At 34.6% G+C, this 27771-nt stretch overlaps 3 protein-coding genes across 21 annotated transcripts in view; 1 reads left to right on the forward strand and 2 right to left on the reverse strand.

Moving 5' to 3' along the window:
- The window catches only part of LOC127841950 (cytochrome P450 3A21-like), a 196448-nt gene that overhangs the window by 144540 nt on the left and 24137 nt on the right, over positions 1 to 27771 (forward strand). The window lies entirely within an intron of this gene.
- Positions 3131 to 20473, reverse strand: LOC127841955 (uncharacterized). The gene is made up of 2 exons (XM_052371153.1): positions 20306 to 20473; positions 3131 to 4385 (listed from the first exon to the last, which is right to left on the reverse strand). The coding sequence occupies exon 2, from the start codon at positions 4366 to 4368 to the stop codon at positions 3457 to 3459; it is 912 nt and encodes a 303-aa protein (XP_052227113.1). The 5' UTR covers positions 4369 to 4385; positions 20306 to 20473; the 3' UTR covers positions 3131 to 3456.
- LOC127841949 (toll-like receptor 4) lies at positions 23323 to 27704 on the reverse strand. The gene has a single exon (XM_052371123.1). The coding sequence runs from the start codon at positions 27438 to 27440 to the stop codon at positions 25224 to 25226; it is 2217 nt and encodes a 738-aa protein (XP_052227083.1). The 5' UTR covers positions 27441 to 27704; the 3' UTR covers positions 23323 to 25223.

Genomic DNA, 27771 nt, shown 5'->3' on the forward strand with positions numbered 1-27771 from the left:
GGATTTAAAAATCCATACATAGTGACTGTGAAACTAAATAAATTGTAATTGCTTGAATTCTTGTTACCTCCAGCTGCTGAAGCAATTAGTTTTAAAACAAGAGATTGCCAATCAATATGGTCCCCTACCGGTGAAACTCCACCATTGCCAGCGTAAAAAAATAATATTTGTTGTCATAGCAACCATAATTCTTGACGTAGTAACACAACGAAATGATGTTTATAATCTCCATATTGTCATCTATCCATATTATTAAGATATTAAGAACTTTTAAAGTTATCGCAGGATCCAGAAAAGTGGGACGGACATGCTGACCGACTGACGCACAGAGCACAAACCATAAGTCTGGTTTCACCGGTAGGGGACAAAAATGCATATATGTATTCAACATTGCATCATGCATTTTAGACATTTCCTTACCATATTTTGATTCCATAATGTGTTAAGTTATTCTGAAGTTGTTAGACAATACATGGGATTTGAAATTTTATACGTAGAGGACATTGCATTTACATACAACACATTTAGTTTTAATCTATTTATTTTAGTTCAATTGCATAGAAAGCCTTAGGCTTATGTGAAACGCTCTCGAGTCAGTTTCCTGGGACTAGAACCAGTACTTGGTGTCTATGGGTGGAATCTAAAGAATGCTCCCACAGTGGGGATTGAATCCGTGACCTCCCGATTGCTAGATGAACACCATATCCAATACACCACTGCGACCAAGAACGCATTTGATTGTGATAATCAATAGAAGAATACAAGTGAGCTGACAGGAAGCATTGTTAAATAAAGTTATTATTTAAGTTTACTGAGTGATTGACTGACTATGAGATTAAGTGACGGTCTGAATAAGTGGCGGACTTGCTTAAAGACGAAGTGACTGACTGACTATTATACTAAGTGACTGACTGACTATTTGACTAAGTGATTGACTGACTATGGGACTAATTGACTGACTGACTATACGACTAAGTGACTGTCTTACTATTATACTATATGAGTGACTGCCTTTTAAACTAAGTGATTGACTTACTGTAAGACTATGTGATTGACTAACTATTAGACTAATAACCTGTCTGACTATTAGACTAAGGTACTAACTACTATGAGTCTAAGTGACTGACTATCTATAAGACTAAGTGACTGACTGACTATTATACTAAGTGATTGACTAAAAATTAGATTTTTTGACTGACTGACTATTAGACTAGGTAACTGACTTTTAGAATAAGTGACTCATTGACTATTTGACTAAGTGAGTTTCTGACTATGGGACTAAGTGACTGTCTGACAATTAGACTAAGTGATTGACTGACAATGAAACTAAGTGACTTTCTGACTATGAGACTAAGTGACTGACTGACTATTAGACTTAATGACTGTCTTACTATGAGACTAAGCAACTGATTGTCTTATTTACTATTAGAAAAAATGAATGCCCTACTATTATACTAAGTGATTGATTGACTGTTCGACAGAATGAATATTATTTTAAGTGACTTACATACTATTTTTATAAGTGACTGACTATAAGACTAGGTGATTGACTGACCATTAGACTGTGACTGACTTACCATAAGGCTGTGCGACTGACTATGAAACTGGGTGACTGTCCAGGGGTTTTTAACCTTATATAACAGACGCCGGATATTGGCGTCTTCCCCCACCAAACAAGGCTGGTTTTTTCCCCTCTCAGAACCAAAAATTATTTTTTTTTTAAATAAAAAGATGTGTCTCAGGATTATATTATCTCAATTCTATTTCAATTTAATCTTGCCAAAGGTAATAAATTATGAAAAAAACAATGAATATAGTTCAAACATGAACAAATGTGTTGTAATAATGAGAAAGTAAGTAAACAAATCCCCCAAAAAGGGAAACGCCGCGAAAATTCCCATGCGCACTTTTTTTCCCCAAAGTGGAAAATCCCGCGTAAAATTCCCCCCACATAAGGGCTAAAGGCCCCTTTCCCCACAACCCAAAAAACCCCTGCCGTCTTTTAGACTGGGCGACTTACTATTTAACTGGGCGACTATTATATACTGGGCAACTGACTTTTAGACTGGCAACTGACTATTATACTTGGCAACTGACTATTAGACTGGGCGACTGGCTATAAGACTAGGCGACTGACTGACCATTAGACTGTATGACTTACTGTAAGACTAAGAGACTGACTATTAAACTGGCCGACTAACTATTATACTTTGGGTCTAACTATTAGACTGGGCAAATTACTATCAGACTTGTTGACTGACTGACCATTAAGATGGGCAACTTACTATTAGACTATTAGACTTACATGAACAATAAGAATGGGCGACTGATTGATAATTAGACCCAGTGACGTACTGATCATTTGACTGGACGACTGACTTACCATTAAACCCAGCAATTAAGGGACCATTTCACTGTACGACAGACTGACTATTAGACCAAGAAGAAAACTGACCATTAAACTGGGGAACTAACTGGCCATTCTGCCTGGTGAATGACTGACCAAAATATTTATAATTCGCCGTTTTGTAGAAAATACAGATATTTACCACATTCAATTGTGTATAGAGCTTGGCAAACACCTCCTGATGTGTACTGACAGCAATCGTGTTACCTCCTGGCAGAGTATTGGCTGCTTTCAAAAAGCGCTCTTTCATATGTACATTAAACACCAAAACTCAGCATCGTCTATGGTATTCGTATCCATCTGGATGATGCATACTATCAAAGGTTTTAGGTGTTACGCTTTTACGTTTTAGAAACATATACAATATAACATAAATTGATTACAACGCCAAATGAAGAAGCACATGTGTATTTATTAAGTAAATTTCTTTAAATTGTGATCAAAAACTTTTTTTGTATGCTCATAGTTTTATTTGCGTTTTACGGAATTACACAAACCATCTCTTAATGAGTTCCGTAGATAACATTGATTAGTTCAAAAGAAAGCGTACCTGGTAAACAAACAAGGGAGAATATGTAGGATACTTTTATATTATATGCAGTTGTAGACAGCAACATACGTGCAATAAAATATGTACAAATAATAAAGTTGAAACAATATTATCTCAATATCGCAGTTGGTGTTATGTTTATTATTAAAGAATAAATTAGGTCGAAAGTCGGCCAACACTTGACAATTTAATATAAACTAAATCTATAAAAAAAAGCATTCAAGGATATCGAACTCGGAATAATTATCGTGTTAAAATCCAATCTATAGTATTGGTTAAGTCACTACGACAGTACGCAACTTCTAATTGCCCATCCTTTTATTATCGTCCATGTTTAACATAGCTTCATAAATGACAATTATAAGTCAGTCAAGTTCAATAAATGATAAAATATGTTTTACAAGACATCAAACAACACTTTTGATATGTTCACGTTAACAAGAACGCGTTGAAGCTATGGGATGATCACGGGTTGATCATCTTGTGTAATGTGAAAAGCTTATGCTGTCTTCATCCACAATACATCCGTCGGCCACGTGTACCTGTCTTTGATTTTAAGCGCTCTGTTCATATTTTGAGGATCGTAGGCAAGGAATGATCTGTCAGAGAGAAAATTGATAATGTAATCGCCGTAACAGAGTTTGTCGTTTTTGTAATGCATCCATTCCATGAGTATGTACTTGATATGCACCGATTCAAAGAACTGTTTGCCACCCATGAGCGCCTTCCATTCACTGGTTTCAATGTCAATTTTTATGAACACTGAATGCTTTCCAAAATGTCCAATCAGATCATCGAGCGTCACCGATTGCACCGTAGTACCGATTTCGGAGAAAGTTCCACCACTCTCAACACGTGTACCCCCAATATTTTTTTCAGCTATTCCCAAGTCTAATCTTAGGTTCATTGTTTCCACCTTGTCTGACAAAGCGTTCCACAACAGCGTAACGTTTTGCGTTAGTTTACCCATTTGCAAAGACGTAATAAGTAGTTCTAGATTACGTTTGTTTGCATCGATGGCGACCACCTTTCGTCCCCGCTGAGCGACGGTGATCGTGTACACTCCGACATTGCAGCCCATGTCCATAAACTCCATTTCCGGTTCTCGTGATAGAATCTTGTGTACAACCGTTACCAGATGACCTTCCCAAAGTCCTTTTGCCGCCAACGACGCCGAAATATAATTATCAATTTTCGGATCGTAAATGCAGATTGGTGTTTCCTTAAAGCCCGGAACCTTTAGACCAACGCATAGGTTTACTGGTTCGACGGTTGTGTTTTTTTTCCGACTGGATGATATTTGTTTCACGCAAGAATCTCTTCCACATGTTTTCTTATGAACGTCCATGTTGTTTGGGGACGATTTAATTATCCTCGATTGCATAGATGCGACGTCAAAGGCGAAAAGCATCCAGGTTGTTAATATTCCTGCAACAAATGCGACTATTATAAACATTTTATTCCCGCAGGACCTCATTTTCCAACTATTTTGCTAAGAGTGTGCGTGTCAATGTTAAACCTTGTCATGATATTTCCGATAACATTTAATATCGACATTTTATCGACGGCACACGGATGTAAAATCGTTACCGACAGGCGTGCATCACTATTACTGCTGTTACATCTTTTTGGACGAAAATTTCAGACTGAATCGCTCCCTGAGCATAAATTGCTTTCATATTTTGTTCAATGCTCTTTTGAAGTTTATGTATTTGAAAACTTATAAAATTGCTAGAGCGAACAACATGTGTGTACGACTATTATTATTAATTCAAATATTTTATAATTATTGTTATTGAGTATGTGTTTAAACTATGTCATAAACTCGTCAGAAATCGTCAATTTTAAAAGCAAGTATTAAAAAATGTTGCTCTTTTGAGTTATGTGTCCTGTAGGCTCAAGAAAAGACTTCAACTTCAACTGTGGTAGTGATTTTTAACATACGCAAGCGAGGTTTTAATGAATTTCAAAGAAATTATGTGTTATTGTTTGAAGATTTAATCTTAATTTCCATTCTGTTATATGGACGTGTTGAATAATACTATATTGTTAATAATATGCATGTATGACGTACGTGAACATAAGTGGTTAGGTTGCCGAGCTAAAAATAAAGATAATTTATGAAAATTGAAGCGCAAATACGAGTGCGTGAACCTTTTTTAATCAAGTTTCTCATTTCAATCACTATTTAGACGAACTAGACAGACACTACCTAACGTTATACTGCGCGATTTCCTGTTTGACTTTTGATAATAAATATTATTGAAGGAATTGGAAGAAATCATTATCGATGAAAAAGTGCGTTATTTAATTCTAGTGCTCAAGAATATTAACGGAATTCAAATTTTGTGAATTGGAGTGTTTAAACATTGTATATTATTGTTAAGTTGTTCAAAATAGACCTTTATAGTTCAGTTATTACAATTTTTGAGTTGAAACGCGTTTTCTTAATGTTTCGTTTAAAATTGTCCTACTTTTTGTCTCAGTTCAAACATTATAAAAACAATGTATACAATAGAATATACGACCGAGGTTGACATACATGTATACTGAAAAAGCAGGTTTGTATGAGTAATTATTAGTTCTATCATAAAGCGTCACAAACGCAAAATGTATTTTTTTCTTTATCATTTATAATAACTCGCGGATTGATTATATCAGCTGAAATACGTATGGTGCGATAGACAAGGGTGAAAGCGGTAACCTTTTGATCCTGACGACTGGGGTTCGAAAATAAAATCATCCGTAAAACTAAATTTAGATTCACATCGTACAAAATGCATGATATACATGCTGGCGAATTCGACTTTATAGACATTTTCTATTTCAGAATTAAATGTATGGCTTTTAATGGCAGTATTGCATTCTTATTATATACAAGTTTGTGGTCCTTTATTTAATGCACGTGACCAATAGCAAAAACAGTACGAAACAGCACAATACAAAACAACATACACATATCTCCTTTTCTGTGTACAGGTTATAAAATTTATTGTATTATTTGAATATTTATTATACCATATCCATATCGTGTTAACTTACTTGTGCTGAAACAGACACATTTGTTCGGTCCATTTTTGGCAGCTGCATTAGTGCATATTGTATGATCTCCATTCAGCAAGATTAAGGAATGACTTTAAAGTGGTGTTTCGCAAACAATTGTATGGTGTGGTATTTTAATCCTATTGTATTGTTGAGGTACTGATATTTTATTTTGTATACATTTCATGAATACAGTGCGCATATTAGAATGTCACAAATATATTAACTCAGTGTAAGCAATGGCTACTAAGTTTAATCGTATGCTGACTTCGGTTACATTACTTGAAAGTTTATTTTGGTACGCTTAATACATATGTTTATAAAAATGTGTTCTAGTATACATTTAAAGTTTCTCATTCCAAGTTTGAACAAACGTGTCGCTCTATCTTTGCATAAGGACTACTAAAAACATATTTTCTTTTCCACAATCTTGGAAAGCCAATGCTGTAAATGTATGTAAACAATATGATACCATATTATGTGAGCTTCGTGCTCGAGATCAGTGTTCTATAGAAAAATTTCATATTAAACTTCGATCAATTGCTTAGCTCGTTTTGTACAAAAGATTGATACTTAACGCCTTTATTAATGTCAAATGTGATACGTGGCGGGTGAGGGAACCCATGGGACTTGAAATGACTAGTTACATCGATTTTTTTTCTGTTGCTGTTCGTTGGTCTATTTTGGATTTAAAGAACAGGTAAACTGTACATTTACATATAAGTGAATAAAAACTGTAAAACAAAAGCTATAAGGCGCATTACTGTTGTAATACTATGCGTATAAACACAAGTTTAGCAACTCAGGTACTATATTTATAAATCATATACATCATTCTGACGGAAATATATGTAAACGTATTTTAGTTATGCAATTGTTGTGTTAACTTTTTCACGAACATTTTGAACAATTTTAATAATTTGTGTACAGGTTCATTTGAAAAAAACATCCACATGCATATACTGTAAATATCACATGACAAATTCAAACACACTTCGTATCCTGGTAAATTTAATTTAAGGTTAACACGTTGGGCAATTCAACCAATTTAATTCGGATGGTATAATCCACATCAGAATTATTATGACAGAAGGGAGGAAATAATATGTTAGGTAATAATGTAATGAATCTTCTAAACTCATTTTGTTACAGATAGATAGAAAGAAGAATGCTCGAAAAACATGTTTATACACGAAATCAAAATCGAAAGTAGAATTAAATAAACATATAATTTTGAAGCGCAATCACACGTTTAATGTAATAAAACAAACACATTCTTTAATTAACGCCTGTGCTTTGATAGTAAATCAGTAGATATTTCTTCGACAGAAAACATGGCAATCTTGGCTTTCAGATACATTAAAAACTTTATCTGACAACAGGCATAACCGTGCAGTCTTCCTTAACCACTTAACACTGACAACAGGCAAAACCGTGCACGCTTCCTTAACCACTTAACACTGACAACAAGCATAACCGTGCACGCTTCCTTAACCACTTAACACTGACAACAGGCATAACCGTGCACGCTTCCTTAACTACTTAACACTGACAACAGGCATAACCGTGCACGCTTCCTTAATCACTGAACACTGACAACAGGCATAACCGTGCACTCTTCCTTAACCACTTAACACTGACAACAGGCATAACCGTGAACGCTTCCTTAACCACTTAACACTGACAACAGGCATTACCGTGCACGCTTCCTTAACCACTTAACAATACAACTATTGACTATCAGTCCTCATTTTGTGCTTCGCCATTGACCTTCCGCGATGATCTAGTTTTCTGTTCAGGTTTTGTTACTTCACGAAATAATTGCATTATTAGACGGTTGAGTTCTGAGCATATGATGTCCAATTTCGTTTCGCGTATATAAGACTTGTTTATATGAATCGTGGAAACAGTTGTTAAATAATTGTGATATATCAGTTATGATAGAACAGTTCCATAAATTTTATTCCGATTTAACAACCAGAAACTTGGAAATATTTTGTTTATTTTGACATGGAAATCGATCTTATTATTCTCTGATCTCAATTTGTTTTATTGCCAAGCTTTTTAAAACATCGATAACGACAAAATGGAAAACATTATTTAATTAACACGCACTTATTTTTGTAAATCTATCACCAAGTAACAATCCAAATATAGTCATTTAAGGTCGAATTCATGACAACCTCGGTTTAGACACATACAAAAACAGAGTTTAAAGAACATAAACATTATATATGTAAACGACTTGACATGTTTACTCGTAATTAATCACTATCCGTTGTTCATTTTTAAATTGACATTCAAGCTTTACCTAGTCTCTGTTTAAATTTCGTCTCTTTACGGAAAACCCCAATCCATAACTGGAATGTTTTCTTTAAAGCTGATATCGGTTTTGCAAAACAGACATGATGTGCTGGTTCTGTTACCATTTACTCTCTTGTTGATCTCAATATGTGCACTGAAGAACAGTTTGCTAAAAATGGTGCTGACTTACAACTAACGTAGAGCGAAAATATTAAATAGAAATGTACTCGCACATACCTTTGTGCATAATCACGCATAACGGTAACACTCGTTAATTTGGAAGACGATTATATCAAGATACGTCTGCGATACTGAATTTGAAATGAAGGTACGATTTGTTATTTACATCCTTCGGTTATGTAAAGCTTTGAATAATTGATACAATATTATTACGTTGAGTCTCAGGGCATGGCTAATAATTTAGTTTTACCTGATATTGGAATGTCGTGAAGGTGTGTTTTCCATTTAGATAAACATAGTTTGGACATCGAGTTTTGATACTTAGAGGTCACAATTTGAAAAAGAATATCGTATGAAGTGATTTTGATTGTATGAAATTGATAAACAATGAAATATTTACAATATAATATTGGTTGTATTATATTGTTTCAGCGATTAAACATCATTTATTATGAATGACCGGTTTATACCTGTTTTTGTTTATTTACAATTGTTTTCGAACGCGTGCAAACATGCTGATGTTAGATACAAACAGTTTTATTTTTATCCTGTTCGCAATGCATACGTATAATTGTGTTTATAACTCTTTGATTCTGTTTTTGATTGCATCGACTGCCTATCATTTTTTGGTTTAAATGTTTTTATGTTGATGAGCATGCACATTTAACATCTTTTACTGAAGCACCAATGCACTTAATTTTGTAAAATACCACGATACAATTATAACAGAGTTATAAATGAAATATATAGAATTTGTGCGTTCGAGATTTTAAATTTCCTTATATCTAGCCTTGCAGCTGTTTGTATAATATATATTAACAGTACTGGAACCAGACGGCATCTATATGAGTCGAGTATCTAATAATGTCAAGAGTTGTCACCGACTCTCACAGTATCAAAGGTATATTAAAGTTGCACTCAAATTTATGTGTATATAATAACATAGCAAAAGGAAACGAGTGAAAACAAACAAATGTTGTTAATAGTGATTTGTTGATTTCGTTTTGAACTATGACCTTGACATGACTTGTACAACTCTAACGTAGTATTAACCTACCTAGTAAAACACTTGAAGATGTCAATTTACATTACGAGAACATTAAACCTATTTAAATATGTAATCTTACGCTTAAGAACAATGTTATTTTGTATTTTGATAATCAAGAATAACAAAAGTGTTGTGCGCCAGGTTTATGTATATTCATTTAAAAAGGTTACTTATCATATTACTACGAACGTAATTGCATTCAAAATTACTTTTAACTCGTGAAAAAGCCTACATCTGATGTCGTGCCAAAACGTGTTTGTAATACTAAAGATAAAACTATACACGTTTGCCTGTGGTCCGCTACTACGTTTCTATAAGTCATTCCGATGTTTGTATGGGAGTCGAAATGCAGTACAAACACTTTAAACCCCAAAGGTATGTCTTTAAAAAGGTCGTGTTCATCGTTTTCATAATGCATTTCTATCGCGTACAATACAATGAAAACCGGTATACATGACAAACGAGATTTATACATTTCATATTCTCAGATGGTAATATCCCTCAACAATGTGATCGATACGCTCGGGTACGTTCCTGAGTTAAGGCTTTCAATTAACGTAATCTTACAAGGACGGCACACTTGTTAAAGTAACATACAGAACAGAACAGAAAAGTAATATAGCTGTATTACCATGATAATAATAATAAACAATAATAGTGATAATATTAAAACATTTGCAAAATTCTATACTTAATTACTAGTGTACGTTTGGAATTAAAATACTGAAAACAAACATTCAAGTTACTGAAATTTTTAAAAGAATTTTTTTTTAATTTGATATTTCATTTCATTTCATATTCTCAGATGGTAATATCCCTTAACAACGTGATCGATACGCTCGGGTACGTTCCTGAGTTAAGACTTTCAATTAACGTAATCTTACAAGGACGGCACACTTGTTAAAGTAATATAGCTGTCTTACCAAGATAATAATAATAAATTACAATAATGATCATATTTTAATTAATTTGTATAATTTGCAAAATTCTAATATGGCCGTTTTGTTTCCTAATATAATGTGTTCTTAAAATGGCAATTAATTGGTTGAATATCCCACTCACACTGTTTATTAAACATATTTTATTTCCAAAATAATCACAAAACTACAAAATATACATAGGAATACAACTATCTTGAAAAAAGGGTAGGACCTAAAGTTCTAACAACATTATAAGTGGTCTTTCCATGTAACTCACATTGTTACAATGATATTATTCCACACACATAACTATGTTAGAGTAAATATACAAAATACTTATTAATTTTTTACAATATTTGATATCTAAAGGATGATGTGTGCCAATATAGAGATATATATGCTGATTAATATGTGAGGGCGAATAGTTTTTTCTATTATATGTTTGGAATTAAATTACTTAACTCAAACATTCAAGTTATTGTAGTTTCACAAGAAAATTACGTCATATGTTGCACAGTTTTGGACTCGATTAGGTCATAAACATATAGTATTTGCTGAGTCTGAGTGTCGCAGTAGGTAGATCATGTGTCGTGTGTGTGTGTTTGAACGCTTCATCAGCACGTTCAAAACAATTAAGTGTGTTATGTAAGCTTTAAGTTAAAGCATTCACGTCTCTGAAAGTTGCTTACTGAAGGATTCTAATGAAGAAAGTTTTAAGAATAATTAACAGATTAAAGGACCTGCATTTTATTTTCACCATGCTTTTGCTAGCAGAAGTTTATATGCGTTCAAAAGGGCAATATTCTCATAGGATTGAAAGACCTTTTTTTTTCAAAAATACTAAGAAGTGTTTTGTAAAAATTGTATATTCGTTTATAAACATGTTTGTTTAACTTTATAGACAATGCTGGCGGGGGTGCTGACTGTACTACCAACACAGGTAAAATGAGTTTATATCAACATAAATCTTATATCATGTGAATTTATATTTGGTAATTTAAGGTATTTAAGATCACACTGTAGATGGGCCAATCAAAATTGAGCTCACATTGACATCGGGTTATTCAATCGCATATGCTGTATACTTTGATTACACAGGTAATAGTGTGAAATTAAGAAATGTGATATGTTCTAATGATGCGAAACCCATAAACGCATATACACCTTCAATCTTTAATATTCTACACATAAATACGGTCATAATGTGAAGGATGCAATTTTATTCGTGGTTTCATGCAATTGTATTGAAGTACTTGTGCATATAATACATTTTTCAATCGGCAGGAAATGTACCAAAAGGTCAAAATTGAAACATTAACAGTTTTGAAACGATTTGGAACCAGGGATAATAAAATGAAAGTTATTAAATGATTGAACTATATTTACTATACAATTAATATTTGTAATGAGAGTATTCATTTTTTATAGCAGGATTTGTTTTACAAGTTATGTGATGAATGAAATATGCGCATATTTTACATGCAATTGGTATATGTCATTAGCCTTTAGTGATATGGACTATATCTTTGAAAATTATGCTTCCATAAATTTATTATAAAATGTGTTTCAGTTTGATAAGTACCATTGCCAAGATTGACTATATTGAAAAATGTATGTTATATTATGGTATGTAATATGTGCTTGTTGTCAGTCAATGAAATAAATATATAAAAATATAAATCGTTAATAAAAGTATTATTTCAGTTTAATTTTGTGCACATAAACAAACGAAAACTGGTTGGCTCAAAGAAATATTGGGCAAGGGCGAGCTCGTTTGTTGTATTTACAACAAGTTCGTTATGTGAGAAAAATGTCTTAAGTTTTGTATGTTTTGTTCATATCCTCCTCCTCCTCCTCCTCCACCTCCTCCTCCTCTTCCTCCTCCACATCATCCTCCTCCTCCTCTTTCAAAAACGCATTACTCAGACTCAGAAACTTCATATTAAGATCTTTGAGAGCGCCCGATAGTTCAGGAAAGAGACTGTTTGGATGAGCTTTAATGCTGAGCGATTCTCATTGCGTGAGTGATAATAGTGACTGGGATAACGACGCTATTTCATTCAATTGCACCTTTAACGTCTTCAAACTAACATTCTTTATATTCAGACCACGGATTGCCTCTTAATTACCGACGAGTACAATTCCATATTAAGCGTTTCTAGCTGTGTGAGTGATGATAGTGCCCAATATAACGACGAAATATTTTTCTATTGCAAATGTTTATTCACATCACTCAGACTCACCCACAGACTCAGACATTTGACTGTCAGACCATGTAGAGCCTCCCACAGAGCGCCACTGTAAAATACTTCCATACAAAGCGTGTCCAGCCGTTTTGGTGCTGATAAAAACTGCGACAGCAACGATTTTTGATTCACTCCCAAATTATCAAATCTCCTCCACAATGCCAGACTCATGCTCTTGACATTTTATATGTAAGAGGCTTCTACAAGACTAGTAAAATAATACTCAAACTTACAAGAAAGCTTTTGTAGAAATCGTGACATTGGGAGATGTCCCTCTTCCCAACTCAGACTTTTGATATTCAGATAATGCAGAGCCTCAAACAATCCGGGAATGCTATTTTTTCGTGTTTATTATAACAGTGTCAAGTTGTTTAAGAGATGATAACGAAGTCAAAAAAGACGATACATGTTTAAGTTCCAAACCTTTCTGCTCAGTACCAATATTCAGAAGTTTTATTCTCAGACCGAACAGAGGCTGCCACAGACCGGGACTGTCATTTTGAGCGAGTATAATAATTTCTTCAAGTTGTTGTAGCGACGACAGAGCATACCACAACTGCGGTACATGATTCGCTTCCAAACGTTCTACATTGCCAACAAGTGTCAGACTCTTAATTTTCAGACCATACAGACGCTTAAACAAATCGGGATCGGCATTCACGTCAATGCACATGTAACTATTTTCCAATTGTGGTTCTGGAATTATAAACACAGGCAAAATCGATACATGACTAATTGTCAGAAGTTTAATTTTCAGTATGAACATTATCTCCAATGGCTCGGGACTCTTATTATACAACCTATTCACAATACGAAACTGTTCTAGCTGTTCTAGCTGTTTGATTGAAAGTAGTGACTGAAACAACGGCGAAAACATGTTTCGCGTTTAAATCTTCCTCTATGTTCAAACTCAGATACTTAATATTCAAACCGTACATAGCATTCCAGAGACCGGGACCACTCAATCGATATTCCACAAGTTCGAATGAATGGTTTAAACCCGTTATAATTGTTGCGTGTGTACAGGTATATAATCCGCCGACCGCGCCCTCAACACAAGACGCTATTTTACATTATGGCGGAGGTTAAGAAGGTGCAGAACAGACTGCGTAACCAGTTAGAGGGTCATTAGAGAGACCGTAATACAATCTTTTATATGGATGACAGTACTGGAGGATGGTTTCTACAATGTGCTGGATCTGCACATTGTAGAACTATCCAGACTGAAAGATCGGAGCTGACAGCACTTGCTGAATCTGCAAAAAATGAATGCAACACATGTACTGCTTTTTGAATATAACTATAGGTGAAACTGAAAGACAGGATTTAGACACAAATAAATACCAATCAATATCGAACATTCATGTGTTGTTCTGCATTTTATACGGCTTTGGACAAAGAAGAAGAAATTATTATTTAAAAATGAATATTTGATAAATTTACAATGTTTACGATGACGCAATCAGGTCCTTACTTGTTATTTGTGGAATATAACGTTTATGAAAATATTCAAAATAGTACGATACATTTCGTTCATCGCTTAGCCGAATAATGTTACTGTTAATTGCAGTAATATTCATTTAAGCGCGTATGGAAATGAGTCAATGTAGAGATAATCTATGTGTGAATAATTACTTATGACAATTTTGTATGTGTGCGTTTCTGATAGTTAAGAGTTTTTAGCGTTTTGACATATTGCACGTTAGCCAACTTAGTTCACACGGTATCCTTGCGTAAGTACATACCGGATATGGAATAAATTCACGTGTTATATACGAGGATTCAAATTAGAAATTAAATCATTTTGTTAAATTGTTTGATCTGCCTTTTCTGTGTACATATTTCTGACAAACACGACTGTTTTTTTCCGTATAACGATCTGCTGTCACGATTGATACTTTCAATTCTATATCACCCTGTGTACTTGAAATTGATCAAAATCAGAGATAAGTGCAAAATGCAGAGAGCGCTTGTTTAAGCGGCATTAATGAACATTTTTCTGAGATTCATGTATTAATTCGTGTATTTAAACCATCGTGGCACGTTAATATGTGTTAATAAGTATATAACCTTTACCAAGATACTTGCAGTCTGATTAATTCAAGTCTGATTAGTGCAGGTAACAAGCAGTCAAATCATAATGCGGCGAACTATAATCCAAATGCGCCTTATGCTGTACATCTTATTAATCTGGTATATCCGAGATCAGATTGTTGAAGTCTCTTAAGGAATGCAATATGATATGTTTGGTAACTTAACATATCAATGTATTTATAATAAAGGTTAAATGATAACGTTCAAATACATGATTTAACGTACAGTATTTAATATTACAAAAACAACGCTTATGTATTGTAAGCTTTTATACGCAAACATCGATTAATATAGGAATAATACACGTTTTCGAGGGCATGATCATCTGCGGGCGCTCGAAAAATCCGTTCCTGCCCGAGTGCCCGATTATTGCATAAACAAATCACACATACCAAAATAAATTAAAATAATATTGAAAACAATGTTTTGTTTATTCGATATCGACAAAAGAATTCGATTATTTCAAGACAGTTCAAGGTTGTGTTTTACATATGCCTCACTCGGTCATCATCCGAAATGACGAGGCTTTACCTTCGGATAGGCAGTTTACGATTTAAAATGTGTTTAAACAGTGGATTAATGCAAAGTTGGAATGCAGCCGCGCAAATTAAGAAATGGGGAATTATTTTGGAATTTACAGCAGGGTCGTTGAAGGTACATAATCACTTAAATTTACAGCATAGTCTTTTGAAAGTGTTGAGTAAATAACCTTAACTTCATTGACGTTGCCAATACAATAAAGCTGTTGTCAAGAGACTGTAGATGGTATAAGTTGAAAAGAGAATTGAAATAGGCATTGCCATTATCCCTGCATGCATGAGGAAACTGGTGCTTATTCAGTTACCCATTTATGCTTGGAAAGTCGTCGAAGGCTGGAGACGGGAAGTAACTGCGTGTGGACCAGATTATGGATATGAAAAACACATAACAGGGCTTGAACGGTATGTAAAACGCCTGGTTAATGCATGATTTCTTCCGTTCAAACCCTCATTTTTCCAAGTTTCTGCACCCCACCAGAGGGCATTATAGATAGAGTTTATGCAATAATATCAGATCTTATCATACTTTTAAGTCAAATATGGCAAATGAGTGCTGTTTGAAATATTAAAAATGCACGTTCGTTGTAAATCACCTGAATTCTAATGCATTCGATCGATGTGGCATGTATTTTTCTTATATCGTAAAATATTGCAACTATCAGACTGCAAAATACTTGAATATATTAAAAATATTACTTAAAATGATACCCTGCATGCATTTACCTTTGAACCCTATCCATTCTCCACTGAGCTCCAATGAATAAAAACTGTTCACCAACAAATTCCTTCCTATCTATGTCTAGGAAAATGACGCTGGACTTATTATTCCGTCGAAAACTAAGGCATCTAGCACTCGCCACGTAAGCGATTGTCACCGGGATCGAGCACCGGTCAGAGCAATCGCCGTTTACAAGAAGGGTCCCGGGTTCAAATCCAAAACACATGGACCACTCTCTTATGAATCGAGTGCTTTGGGACTCGAAACCGGGATCCGACGATTACGTTGCTAGCGCTCAGACCGGGGATGGAACCCTGAACCCAGTCGCTAACAAGGCAAGTGGTCAGACAGGGGATTAATACCGGGATCCATAGCTTACAAGGATAGTGCTCAAATCGGCGCTCGAACTCGAACACACAATAGTACGAGTATAAGGGTTATAACGGTGATAAAACGGTAAAGATGAAACGGCCTATCTGATTGGTTAAACTATGTTGTGGTCCAAACTTAGTAAGTTGTTCCCAAAACTTATTAAGTTGTGGTCTCAACTTAGTTACTTGCGGCCAGAACTTATTAAGTCGAAGGAACAACTTACTATGTTGAGACCTCAACTAAATAAGTTGTAGGAACAAGCTATTAGTTGTGGCCACAAGTTACTTAGTTAAGACCTCAACATGTTATATTATTTTTATCTCTTTTTGCGTTCATCAATGCTATAAAATGTACATCATTTAATTATTATATAAACAAAAGTTTACGTTTCGTCAATTTACCTTAAAAATAAATGGCTTTATTGATACTTTAATGTATTAATTAGCGCGCAAAATTCCGAAATTACCATTTTTTCAGCTTCGTCATTTTGACTTCAAGCAATTGCGGTTTGTCATTACATCACGTGACTGTATTGAGCTGTTGCGATTGGTTAACTATTTTGTTGTTTTGGGGGTAAATGCGCATTGATTTCCCGATTTGCACAGTATCAAAATCGCGAAATGCCAAAAATGTAGGTTTGTCATTTTAAATTGGGTCCATCGATATTTTGGTGAAAACTCGAGTACCGGACACAAAGTCGGCAACGACTTAATTGTAAATTATGACATTGAATGCTGTTTAACAAACAACCATGTTATAACAAAAAAATGTAACCCTATGACTTAATGTCTCTGAGTACTTTGGCTCTTCAAATCTCTTGAAACGGGATAAACAAATAAAAGAAGTCTTTCCTTTTAGATAAACTTGTATTGTTGTTATAAAATGTCTAATTGATATTATAGTGTTTTCAATTCATAACAGTCATAATTCTAGTTTGATAAATTTTATAAGATATGTTCTTCTATGTCTTTCACGAGTCCAATTTAATATATATATATATATTCCATAATATATATTAATAAAAGAGAGACGTGTTACGAAAACCGAAACAGTATAATCCAAGTTTCCTCTGCACTCCCTTGACGCTAATTGGAAATAACTTGCAGTTTTCTCGAAAGAATGCGCCCAGTGTAGGAAAAACGTCGAGCTTATATACCTACTAGTCACATTTTGCTTTAACGTGAGTTGTGCACATCTGGTTTTAGAATTCAAACAAAACTTTCAATCATCTTGTCTGATTTGTCTAAATTCGCCTCCCAACCCTGTTTTCAGGCAGTTAGGAAATAATTAATATCGCAATTAAAATGCTTTGACCGATGCTGTGACCAACAAATAACCAGTTGTTCGGTGACTTGAACTTTCATAAATGTGGCAGACGTTCAGTAGCTTAAAGCTATCTAGTAGCTATCTAGTTCACTGCGTGGACAAAAGTGTCACAAAATTAAGTAACTTTGGTTTATGCTTATGCATGTAATCGCCAAAGAAACATGCAACTATGGAAACTGATTAAAACATATTATGAGAGAATATATTATCTGGATCCATATCAATTATGTTTCCTAAAAAATAGGTTGACTGAAATGCCAGTATATTTAAATATATAGCTTACTTAAATCATACGATTTATTTCGATGATGTTTGATTGAGATATACTTACAATATGAATATAAAGTATTCATGATATATGATAGTGTACAAATATGAATGTTCTTTAGACACACGGGAGCAAGATTGTTTACACAAACCTATTGGTTAAAGCCAAACCATGACCCGAACCACAATTTCATCATACATAGCTTCAACTGACGCTTGACAAAAGCTGTCAAATTCTGTGGAACGAATCCGATCGCAGTTGTGTGACTTACAACCAACCAACAGGCGGTACAAGTAGCGAAAAGAATTCGACCACGTCAATCCTGACGCAGTTTTTCGTCGAATCTTATTTGAACAGGTTGTTTGTGTATAGAAAAAAATATCGAAGAAGCCTATACAAACGAAATCGATATGTGATTATTTATGTATCGTTCACTTTTGAGATAGTGGGCTTGCAGTTGTTGAAGTTTATTGAATTTAAACGTTTTATTTTAAGACCTTTTTATTATTGAATTTGAATGCTGTCGTACGTTTTCTTCCAGACATTTTATTTAAATAACTAAGATATATGAAATGTTGTTTAACTATAATTGTAGGAAATATCTGGAAATCCACTAAAGGAGCTAAAGTGTTTTTTGAGGCTTTTGTCTCAAGTCCTCTTTATACCGTGGAGGTGAAGCTGCATTCGTGTTATTCATAACCGAGCCAAAGCGGCAATGGTACAAGGTACTACCTGATACAAACAGGTACGTGGGTATAAATACAAATATCTAAATCTCTAATCGACATTTGGTGAAGCGTATTATTTCTTGCTTAACTATTGCACTGTTTAAAATTGTGTAAACGATTTTTTGTTGTGATATAGCTGTGTAGGTATTCATTAACTCTATGCTTACTATTAATGAAGTTCGTGTAAACGCGATAAGTAAATATAGTGCATTTTATGTTACAGAGTGTCCATTGTGTATATTCCCATGACAGAGATCGAACATCAGCATTCATAAGATTCGTTTTGTAACCTTTTGTCCGAATGATGAACGTTATTAACCTATATTTGAACGTTTGCCCTTGTTCTGCGAATTAAAGTATGTATGTGGACTCGAGCTTAACCTTTCAATACCTTAAGTTGTGTAACGTACGCCAACACACGCTTTCTGTCACTGAATGACCACGAGACCAGGTTCGAGTTCCAAGCGTTCCCGAAGACAGGACCAGACGTCATCACACCGGTGTAACCAGAGGCCTATTGCGCGTAACAATTTTGTGCTTTCTTGAAGACAAACAGCATTTTAAAATATAGTCATTCGTTAAAAGAATGATTTGTATATTTTGATGTTTTAGTTTTGTTGTTAAAATTTTTGTACGGATTGATGTTTCAAGTTGTAGAGCACGTAAGCATTCAAAGTTTGACAATAAACCAGCTTGTCACCCATCATTCAACTTCAAAATAACTAACCACAAATGAACTTTATAAAGATACTACTTGTCGCGTATATACCTTTCTTCCATTAATAAAACTCAAGGTAACGTTTAGAGGTCACAAGTCAAACGTGACCAAAACACAATATCTGCGATTTGCAACTTCATCATTCATCGTGTAGAAATAAGTTCCATAAATGCCAATCAGAAGACAACGATGTGTCGCGTGTAATATCCATGAACCCACCTCAAATGTCAAGGTAAAACTAAACGGCTGAAGTTTAACTGTCACTATAAAACAGATTGTACAGACTCTTACCATGGACTATTGATAATAATGAGACCTTACAAAGCATTGACTATATTGACCTGTTGACAACATAAGGTAGATCACGTGATCTTTTGCGCGGGAATAGGAAAGAATGCATTGTTTGTTAAACACTCACAGCATAACACGAAATAATATGCATGAAACAGAAATTCACATTAAATAAATAGGCATATTGTTTCTAATTTAAATGAACATTTTTTTTTAAACAGCAATATAATGAAAACAAGATAACTTTAAGAAAAACATTTAAATTGAATACTAATAAACAAACATACGTGAACATGATTGATATATATATACATAGTAAAATCTTCATTGAATTAAAAAGAGTATTATATTACGAAAAACATTGTCAATATAGATACATTATCAGATCAGTAGCGAAATTGTGATATACGGAAAATTTTACAAGACAAGGAAATCGAATGTACTATTTAAGATAACGGGTAATAATAAAGTATTCGTTAATTGCTTACATTGAAGTATTTGACACTAGTACGCCATTAAATTATATACACTAAGATATCATGCTTAAATTTTACCGTCTTACTGTCTACTGCAAGAATGAAAAATTGAAATCCATTTCGTTGGAATCCATAAAACAAGTTTTTGTTAACCACAAGTCAATGAACGCATCCGAGTGTTTGCGATTAATGAAAGTCGGTTTCAGCGAGATCATAATGCATAAGGGCCCTTCTCTAAAGACAGTTGTAACATCTACTTTGTGGCCATCTTATCAGGAGTGTTGGAGGACGTGTAGTGCAGATCATCACAACAATATCACGGTTGTTTGTACACGTAGCAGTAGTGAAAGTGACCGTGATTTGCAGACGTTTGCTAATATTAAATAATAAAAGTGCATAGACCGTTTAAGTCAACCGCCTTTTGCATCATGTGTCAAATGTGTTCGTAGTTATTTATGTTGTCAGATTATGCCAATTTTAAAAGGTACATTGTTTCGCATATGAGTAATCCCCAATTGAAAGTTTCCGTTCTTTTTTTGTAATCAATACAAACATCCATATCATACCGTATCCAGCTTCATGAGTTAAAACTTATAAAAATATGTTATAAACACTTTTTTTTAATTATTATTTCTAAAAAAACAAGCTTTACCAATTTACTTTTAGTTTGAATCACACACACGCAATTTTTCCGAATTCAAAAGCCCGTGCCCCATTCCGAAATAGTAAAACAAATACTGGTTATTAAGTAAGATGTTACTTTTTTTTCTTGTGGTAATTAAATATCATTATTGATAAGGTCATTGACCAAGGGCCACACATCATTCACATTTGAAAAATGTGTCTTTTATTATATAAACATTCATGTTTATGTTTGTGTTTTATAAGCAATAAGTAAAGGTTCAATGCACCAGCATTGGTGAAACTTTGTATATAGTAAGCCTGGATGATACTATACTATTGGGACCAGTTGGATCATGGTCACTGTTTCTAAATATTGATACTAATTGTCTGTACGTCTGTAATTATGGAGATATTTTTATGGAATGTTATGTATAGGAAGCTTGCATGAATATCTAACGTGGGTTATATTTGAGGCACGTCGTGTCAAGCTGACAGTTACTAAAACGAGCACCAATGGGTTTCATTTTGTTTAAGTGTGTAAACTGCATCATCATATCAATTGTAATTACAAGATCCAATGAACAGGCCCCTGCTTGTAATGTTCCACTCTTAAATAAATGTTTACACACATTGTATTGGGAAATATAAATATTAACTCGAAGAAGAATGCTGTAGCTGCTTCATTTACACTGAACCATATATGACTAACCAGTGTATTAATCACTACGTATTTCATGGTTCACCACGAAACTGAATGTGTTTTCAGATAGCAAAGAACATTATTAAAATTGTTAAGCTACCACTTAAGGAATGCAGGCCCGTGACACTAAAATTAAGCCCCGCATCTAATTCAGAAAGTTATTAGCTCATGCTTTCATTGAAATTATGTTCGCAATATGTTTATTTGCTTATTGAACGTCTTTCTGTTACGATAAATAAAGACATTACGTTCATATGGTTATCTCGCTACTCCCAAACAGGCTTTAAACATCGATGAATAACTCATTTTTTCGGGCATATTAGAACAAATAAAATATCATGCACACATGTTTATTAAATCAATCCTTACTGCTTTTTATACAGCACATGCTGAACTTTGGTTTAATATTTATGTATGCAACTTGCGTAGTGAAAATAACAGAATATTTAACTTAACTCTTATATGGAAGAAGGTATCCGAATATAAACAAGCATGCGTCGTCAATTTAAAACGTATTAACCGTCTATAGACCACATTCATAGTCTCATCTTCATGAAACGTAGTCTGAATATTTATCACAATGATATCTTGAACGAGTTAACACATGGTCTGACCATATTTCATGAAGAGTGGATTATAAATGTGGATTCTAGAATGTTAAATTATAAATATGTTTGAACTATAGCCATATAAGGAAAACTGCCCCTACCCCGCCCTGGTGGTCATGGTTTTCAATTCGCCGGGCAGTTTTGAACAGGGCTCGACTAATATAAGAACACATGTTCTAACCAAGTTTCATTTCCCCGACCTTTGCCGGACATGATTTTAACATGCCTGAACTATTTGCGAACAAAGCTGAGATATCATTAATATATGTTCTGACAACGTGTAATGAAGATTTGATCATTACTGTGACTTATAGAGTATTAACAAGCTTTTTCTTTAATTTGACCTAGTGGACTGGCTATAGTCACGTCATTTTAAAATCAAATCAAGTATGTTAAAATTATTAGGCAAACAAGCCGTATTTGTGAATAAAACAACTGCTGTATTTGGAATTTAGCCTCTACGTTTGACCTTGACGTTGATGGTATGAACACGATTCGCTCACGCGATACCCAGTTGATGTAGGTGGAAATAAGTGCCAAGTTAAATAAACATCATCGAATACATGGTCAAGTTACAGAGCAGGGAAACCCTATTTTTTACAATTATTTTAATTGTTACCATTGGTCGCAAAGTTTAACCTTGATCTGCATGTAGCAATACTGCTCTTGCGCATGACATATCGTCAGAAGGTGAACATATGTGTCAAGTCATTTAAAATCTGTCAATGAAGATTACGTTATAGAGCGCGTTAAAACCCTTTTTTTTAAATTTGTCTTTCAATGTTTAAGTTGACCTTTCATGTAGCTGCCTTCGACACAACATTGGATAAATGTGAACTTGTGGAGAGTTATTTCACTATCCTTAATTTGATTCGGAAGTTAATCTCTGTACAAATCTCGTACAGACGGCCTGGCGGAGAAACGTGCGGGACAAATACATACGGAATATTACGCTAGTCAATTGTTCCAAGAGTTTGTATCACTCGAGTGGCTTGTGTGATGACGTATCACACGAGAGGCGGAGCCTCGAGTGTGATGCGAAATAGCACAAGCCACGAGCTGTGATACAAACTCTTGGAACAATTGACTAGCTAACGAAAACAGTTAACACATGTATTTTATACTTTAACAAAACTGACAAAACAATGACTAAAACGGTACGCCATAGTTTATTTAAGACGCGTATGAATACAGTTTATGTAAATTAACGTGTAAACATTCGAACCGGGAAAACACAGGTTTCCGACACGCTTACCTTAATGCCATCGTTAATCCAATTCTTATAACATATTAAGTTGACAACTTTAATCCGATGTTTATAACAAAAACGTTTAAACGATATGCACTTCCACTTCTATCTTCCTTGTCTTTATCGAAACTTAGTTTAAACCACACTAGTGTATTGTATTCCTATCGAAATATACATTTATGCATGATAAACACACACTACAAAATACGTTTTAACACATAGTTTACTGTTAAAAAACACCACGTCCAACATGTTCTTACAGAGTTTAGATAAAACTATTGTGTTTTGTCACAGAAATGACGTCAAACGATGTACTACGTAATATATTTCGTAAAATAAAATATTTCTATTTTCGGTGCGTGTAATGTGACGTCATTAAATGGGTCGAAGTAGTCCGGCTAGTATGGTAATACGGAATTGGAAACAGCGAGTAGCGTAATACCGGATTTTTATTTCAACGATTGATACAACCTGTATTTTGTTAAAAGCATTAAACAGGTATATAATAAATTCCAAAATGCATCATGTCTACTGGAACTTGTTTGTTACTATACGTACATTTGCAAAACCACTGATATACTCAGAAGTAGTGTTATGTCAATACTTAAGCATCAATCGAATGACAATATAAGATATTTTTATTGACTTTCGCAGGGAAGGTGTTAGTTCACTTTTTGCTTGATCTCAGATGTTAAATGTAAATTAAAGTTTAATTTGAATTATGCTATTTAAAATAATGCACAATTATGAACTTTCAGCAATAAGAAAAATAAATGTCAGTGTTAAAACAGCATCACAATCGGGTGATCTCATCAGTCAAAGCTAACAATGAAGCAGGTGTTTCACAGTGTCAGTTACGTCAGTAACGTCAACACAGCTTGGCCTTTTTTCCCACTAACATGCCTGGCCGTTATTTGTGGTGCCTTAGTTTTTTTGTGTGTATATTTTAGGCTGATATTTCTGTCATTCTTTTGCAAATTTCGATTATTTTAGTTTAAGTTAACTTTTCAATAAAAACGACATATAAGCTCGCCCCATATCGCATTCGCATTGGGTCCGTTTGAAATGATTTTATTCTCACATTTTAAAAAAGGAAAATGCACTGGTTATGAATCGTCGGAATAAAGAAATCAGCTGTCTAAACTCCATCTGACATGTTCGGATTTGTTACGGTTCACGTACATGACGAAATATCAAATTTGTCGTGCTATCGAAAAATAAACCATTGCGCATTTTGACATGTAAGCGTGCACGTAATGAAAGGACAGTAATCACTCATAATTTCCTTTAATAGAAATATTGTAGTCTGTAAACGTTTGACAACAATAAGCATAAACCTAACAGACTAAAAGAGTGTATAACAAAACACGCTATTCGCATTGTCTGTTAGTAGGCGAACATGTACGCACACGAACCCGATACCATTTAACATCTTAGTGAAGTTAGAAAATACTAAGTTTAGCAAAACAATGACGGGAAAAAAATGTTTTGTCGACCTACATTGGTATCTTTATAATTCTTGACGTTTAGTGGTATTGAATATGTTTTCCCCTAAAGAAGAGTTTATTTTAATACTGGAAAAAAAAACTGCATGTTCGTGTACAAAAAAGGAAACAATATCAAAACGTTCGTATTAACCTTTATCTATAAAATATGGAAAGAAAAATCCAGTATAAATGATAATGAACAGCATGCACACTCCGTACAGAAATGTTTAACACATGTCAGTGTATCTCACTTTAGTAAAATAAAAGTTATTTTATCATTGCATCGTACCGTTCGTTATTTCGAGTTGATACGCAATTGTTTAGCTACTCACAAAAGACACTTTAATTGAAACGTGGTTTTCTCCGATTGTTCAGCTGTCAAATCCAAAAGAGCATCGCATAATATAGACCATTCAGGCTCAATATGGCCGCCATCGGAATCTGCTATCCACGACGCATGCGCGTACCTGCCAGACAACTTTTGGAGAACTTTGCCCATCTCGGCATGCTCAACTCTTTCCAAAAACAGCAGTACTATTGGTTTATTTTGATCGTAAGTTTCTTGCACTTCTTTCCTGCACCATTCCTTTTGGCAGAAGTGTTTAGACACTGCTAGAATGATGACTGCCGAGTCTTCAATACAACGTATTATCTCCTCACCAAGCTCAAATCCGGGCCTAAAATGGCGATCCCCAGAGCACACCAAAACCCGGCTAGTTCCCGTCTTCATCTGTAGCTCTGAATTCAGTCTCGGTAAGATTTTGTTCACGATCAACTCGGCATCATCAGCGCTAAATGATAAGAAAGCTACAAACTTCTTTGGAAATTCTCCCACTTCAATTTGATGCCTAATATTCTTTTTCTTCCGTTGCCTTCGCCTAAAACTTTGGATCTTGAAGAATATAACGAGGCAAATTAGCAGAACAAAACACACTATCGGAAGAGAAATTGCGAGTTTGCTCTTTATGTTTTGAACTCGACAGTATGACTTGGTATTTTTCAAAGCATTTTGGAAAATGTTCAACCGTTCACCTTGCATTGTACACATATAGCCTTCACGGGGACTCGAAATAAAAGTGTCGAGATTTGTGTAAATCCATTCGATCGTTTCCATGTGGTCATCATCACACGAGCAAATGTAAGGCATATTGGATAGGTCTATTAGCAGAAAGTTTGGAGCTGCTGCTAGTTTTTCCATCGATTTCCTTGTATGTACATCTATGGAATGTACCGCATTGTAGGATAAATTCAACACTTTAAGATTTGTCAAGTGGTCGATTTTGAAGTCTAGCGAAGAAAGGTTATTGTGAGAAAGATCCAGCACTTCTAATTCTGAATTAGTCAAAAACATGTTATAGGGAATGCGATTAATACCATTTGTGTTTAATTTCAAAACTTTCATCTTTGTATTGTTCTTAATAAGTAGCTCAAACGTATGTTCGTAATACACTTGCATCTTGTGAAGCTGGTTACTTGATACATCTAAATATTGGAGATTCGTAGATGGCGATAGAAACTGAGGGGATAGGAATTCGATCATGTTTCCAGATAGACTTATCCATTCCACCGTTTTCTGTGTGTCATTGTGAAGTTTAACTGTAAAGTTCAACCGTTTGATCAAATTATTTTCTAGGCTGAATTTCTTGATTTTGAACGGACATGACGTTAAATCAAAATCAACTTCATATAATGGTGGAGTAACCATGTACTTGCCTAAGCCGTTGAAATACATCTCCTCAACGTTGAAGTTAAACTTTGCAAAAAGGCATTGAACTCTCTTTTTAGCACCAAATAGCCATTTGAGAAACGTTTTCGAAAGATTTGAATCACTTATGTCGATTACTTTTAAACTGGAACAAGGCTCTTCAGGAAGATGTATGACTTTGAATAAAGCATGCCTCAAATAAACTTCATTGACGGAATTACAGAGTCCGCTCTTAATGAAAGCTTTTAAATCCAAACTGCTGAAGCTGATGTTAGACATGTCCAGGTATGTAATATTCCTCTGTATGTCGCGACCAGCGATGCCTTGAAAGAAACGTTCCCCCGCAATGATATTATACCGTGAACCCAAGCCTGTCAGTGTAAGTTTATTCACTTGCGGCAGGCTAGCTGAATACATGCTGTTCGAGAAGTTTCTTTCATAAATAAAAATGTTCCCGGAAAAGTCAAATTCTTTAAGTTTGTGCAAACTATATAATGTATCATATTTTGTAAAGTACATGTGCTCATTGTGATAGCCAAGGTAGGTAAGATTGGAAAGTCCTTTGAAAACACGACTGCCAAGAGATGCGCCGCTAGCCCATATTTCCAGCGTTTGTACCTTTGCCCATTGTTGTTTATCCGAAAATGTCTTATTAGTTAGAAACAACGCATTGACGCCGTGCAAAACCACTTCCCGAATAGTGTCACTTAGAACTATTGTACTTGGGTTTGGTGTTCTACAGGTTGCCTTATCTTCGATACATACACACGATTTCGAGCACGCGGATGAGCATACAGTAAACAAGCAAACAATAACTGACAATGCCACTGTTTGATACATAATTACTTAAGACTTTTTTCAAACACTAAATACAACATACTCCCTGAATACTTAGTATGATCGTTTGCTGATGCAGATTTGTGATATTTAAGCCGATAAAGATCCAATGCGCAGACATGGTGCGGTTATCCAAAACAAAACTGGTATTCCCCTATTTGGTTCTTTCACAAGATAACGGCATATACAATAGTCGGAAGTTATGAAGGAAAGGCGGTTCCACACTTAAAACGGACATATAAATTTTTATGTTTCACTTCGAACAGACGTTATCCTACTGTACAAGGATCTATGACTTTGCTAGAAAGAATGTACTTCCTAATTTAATGGTTAA

The sequence above is a fragment of the Dreissena polymorpha genome, chromosome 8, assembly GCF_020536995.1.
Source record: "Dreissena polymorpha isolate Duluth1 chromosome 8, UMN_Dpol_1.0, whole genome shotgun sequence".
NCBI lineage: Eukaryota > Metazoa > Mollusca > Bivalvia > Myida > Dreissenidae > Dreissena > Dreissena polymorpha.